The sequence below is a fragment of the Pteropus vampyrus genome, unplaced genomic scaffold, assembly GCF_000151845.1.
Source record: "Pteropus vampyrus isolate Shadow unplaced genomic scaffold, Pvam_2.0 Scaffold2894, whole genome shotgun sequence".
Taxonomy (NCBI): domain Eukaryota; kingdom Metazoa; phylum Chordata; class Mammalia; order Chiroptera; family Pteropodidae; genus Pteropus; species Pteropus vampyrus.
Window position 1 is genome coordinate 1 of NW_011891675.1, and position 3,979 is coordinate 3,979.

At 36.5% G+C, this 3,979-nt stretch overlaps 1 protein-coding gene across 1 annotated transcript in view; it reads left to right on the forward strand.

The window, feature by feature from the left end:
* Positions 1–757: 757 nt before the first annotated feature.
* The window catches only part of LOC105310388 (CDK5 regulatory subunit-associated protein 1-like), a gene marked incomplete at its 5' end in the record, with an annotated part of 8,011 nt that continues 4,789 nt past the window's right edge, over positions 758–3,979 (forward strand). Inside the window, 2 exons of the mRNA XM_023526709.1 lie at positions 758–995; positions 2,394–2,514. Of these exons, the coding sequence (XP_023382477.1) occupies positions 758–995; positions 2,394–2,514 (359 nt within the window). The remainder of the gene's footprint in view (positions 996–2,393; positions 2,515–3,979) is intronic.

A 3,979-nucleotide genomic window follows, 5' to 3' on the forward strand; every position in this document is an offset into this window, starting at 1 on the left:
ACTCTAGATACCTCATATAAATGGAATCATACAATATTTATCCTTCGTGACTGGCTTATTTCACTTAGAATAGTGTCTTTAAGGTTCATCTATATGTGTCAGAATTTCTCTCCCTTTTAAGGCTGAATAATATTCCATTGTATGTATATACACTACATCCATTGATGGACACTTAGGTTGCTTCACTTTTTGGCTGTGGTGACAAATGCTGCTGTGAACATGGATGTATAACCAAGAATAGTTCTTAAACACATGTTTTCAAAGGGTGTTTGTAATAAAATGGACTTTTTATTAATTTGATAGCTTTACTAATAACATTTTTTTAAGATATGGAAGATACCAGCATGGATGGTTAACTCATTTCTTATAGGTTTTAGTAAGTATTTTGGGCAAGAAGAGAGATAAAGAGTATAAGTACAGTTGTGTATAAGTAAGTTTTATTTTTAAAAATAAGTTCCTGAGCAAAAAATATATATATATTTTGTGGCAAGTAATTTTCAATTGAGAAAAGAGGTGGTTCATACCTAAAAAGGTTTTTGGATGGTGGTTTAATTTTTTTCTAGGCATTTAATTGAATTGCTCTTGAGCTCTTTTCCAGTGGTTTTCTTGTATAGGAAGATGCAGGTTCCAGTGCTTTGGAAGTGTTGGGCTAATTTAAGGGATGATGCTAAACTATTAGAGAGGTTTCTGTGCCCTGGTCTCTGATCCAGCTGGAGATACTGTGTACTGAGAAGCTATGAGACCTGATGAATTTGAGAACATGCTTATTTTGTTTCCCTCTCAGGTTGTATGGCTGAGAGATTGAAGGAGGAGATCCTCAAAAGAGAAAAAATGGTAGATATTTTGGCTGGTCCGGATGCCTATCGGGACCTTCCTCGGCTGTTGGCTGTTGCCGAGTCAGGCCAGCAAGCTGCCAACGTGCTGCTCTCTTTGGATGAGACCTATGCCGATGTCATGCCAGTCCAGACGAACCTCAATGCTACATCTGCCTTTGTGTGAGTCACTGACCAAGAGACAGGGAGTAAACTTTCTCACTTTTAAAATAACATGTTAATTCTGTTACATTAAAAAAATAATACATGCACATAGTACAAAAGACAAAAAATGATATATAAGACTCTCTCTCACACCTGTCATCCCATCTCCTAGGCTACTTCTCAGAGGCAGCTGTGTTAGTAGTTTCTTGTATAATCTTTTGAGAAGTTTTTTTTTTTTTTGCATATGCATTCATATACCCTCCCTTCTATACTCTTATTTTTTCACTTAAGAAAATACCTTGGGCTTTACTGATTCTTTTTTTCCCTCCCCTGATATTTTAAGTTAAAAAAAGAAGTAAAGATCTGGTGACAAAATAGTTCACATTAATTGAAGAATGTGTAGAAAAGATATGAAAACATAAAAAAGGAAGTAAGAATTACCTATACCCCTACCACCTAATGACAAACTATTATCATTTTGGTGTATATCATTGCTGTCCTTTTCTTTGTGCTTATGTGTGTATGCTTTTTGTATGTGTTTGTAAAAATTGGCTTTTGATGTACTTGATTTTATAATCTTTTTCTCATTTAAAATGAATGTTTCTTATGTTATTAAATTTGTTTTGTAACAGAGATGGGCAAATTGGCCTGTTTTAGTAAATAAAGTTTTATTGAAATATAGCCATGCCCATCTGTTTATATTCGTGGCTGCTTTCACCACTACAGTAGCAGAATTGAGTAGTTGTGACAGAGATTATATGGTCTGCAAAATCTAAAATATTTATTGTAGTATTTTACAGAAAAAATTGCCCATCTCTCTCATTTTAATGGCTATCCAATAATCAGTTGTTAGAATGCTTAATTATTTATTATTTAATATAGCTAACATTTAATGATTTTTCAGTGAACATCTTTGATACATGTCTATCAATAATTATCTCGTTAAGGTAAATTGAGGCTTTCATATACAGGATGCAAATGAAAGAAAATGATTTAACTTACATACCTAGCATTTGGCCCAGAAGTAAGTATGTTTTAAATCCAAGATCTCTGCTCCTTATATACACTTTATATTTTTGGGGTCTGGATGTAAAAAGTTCAAACAATATATAAATATAAACAGTAGAAAGCCAGGTGTGGTATGTCTGTACCCCGTTCCTTCACCACTATGGTCCCTCAGGGTAACCACTATATCCATCATTTAATGTTTGATTTATATCCTGGGGTTAGATTCTAGTTTTTAAAGATAAAAAATGTCTGTCTTAGCATTTCTTAGATCTCAGATTGGTCCAGTGTGAGTAGGCTGTCAAGAGAATTCAGAGTCAAAGGATAATGCCAACAGAGTTGTGGCCTGCTCCTTGGGTTGGACCAAGACATCTTGCCGCTGTTATTAAGTTCTGATGCTTTTCTCCCCAGGTCTATTATGCGAGGCTGTGACAACATGTGCAGCTACTGCATTGTCCCTTTCACGCGTGGCCGAGAGAGGAGTCGGCCTGTTGCCTCCATTCTAGAGGAAGTGAGGAAGCTTTCTGAGCAGGTGAAAAGTTCTGGCTTTCTTACTGAGAGTGTGTTTTTGAGAGGATGGAGACAACTTCCTAATTTTGCAGCCTGTGCCGTCTTTAACTGTACAAGTTTAGAACCGTACTTGGCCAGAAAGAAATACCTGGGTGTACATCTTTGATTTGCTGCTTATGAATTATAGGCAGATCGTGACATTTGCTTAGGAGGCAGCACAGTAGAATGGAGAGAGCATGAGTTTAGAATCAGATGACTGAGTATGAATTCTGGCTCCACCATTCTCTGGCTTGGTTCCCTGGCACCGGTCATTTAACTGCCTTCTTTGAAATACAGTTTCTTCACTTTTGAAAGAGGAATGAAATATTAACTACCTTGCTAGGTTATTGGAAGGATTGTTATTGGAAAGATATGGTAGTTTAAATGTTTTTAAACTATTTGGCACATAGTAATTTTTCAGAGATTGATTTATTAATCTCTGTGTCTATTCTAGGGAAACCTCCCACATCGCTTGTTCATTTTACCACTGGTCCAGCTCGCTAGTTGGGGGACAGAGAATAGATGAGGGTAGTGAATCAGATTAGAGGCCAGAGGAGAGATATCTGCTGTCTTCTTCCTGTTGGGAGCTGGTCTCTCAACTCTTGAGGTGGTCTCTCCCTGACCCTCTCCCAAATCTTCCAGCCATGCAGAATAGGACAATAAGTGAGAATATGGAGCTTTTCTCCCAGTAGAGTTTCCCTGTTTCCTTGCTTGGCTCAGGAACCATGGGAAGCTAGCCCTTGATCCAGTTCTAAGTCAGCAGTTTGCCTTTGTTCCTACACTCTGGCAATACTTTTTCTCTTCCCTCATCCCCAGATTCTTGTTTCCTGATTTGGTCCCTGACTGTTCACAGGTACTGTGAGGTATTCTGTTCCCCATGTCCTACCTCTCCAAGTGCTTCCCTGTCTAAAGTTGTCTCCTTTTCTTCTTCCAGCTCCCCTACAGTACCAAAACTCCTCACTCCTTTAGGATAGAGCCATTCTATAGAGACATTAGGTAGATTCAGGTGATGAGAAAACTCCCTAACCTTTCTAAAGTATTTGCATGTAAAAGAAGGAACTTAATAACATTAAAGCGAATCGTAAGTGAATTCAAAGTCATTGACTTGTGAAAAGTTAAGATTCTGCATTGTGTTTTAAAGTATCTGTTAGTCACTTAATATTTTTTTTCCTTTTAGAGTAACTTTTTAAAAGTTATTTCTTTCATTTAGATTTTTAGACTACAGTTACAGAGAATATTGTTCCTTTAACAGAGTGTTTATTCATTCAAACAATGGTTATTGATGGGAAGTTGTTTAAGAAAGCAGCCTTTTAAAAAGCCTCATTTTTTATATGAAAAAATTTAAATACACGGAAAAGAGAGAATAGTATTGTGACTCCTCCAGGTAACAATCACTTAAATTTAATAATTGTTACATTTTGCTATATTTGCTTTATCTACTTTTTTGT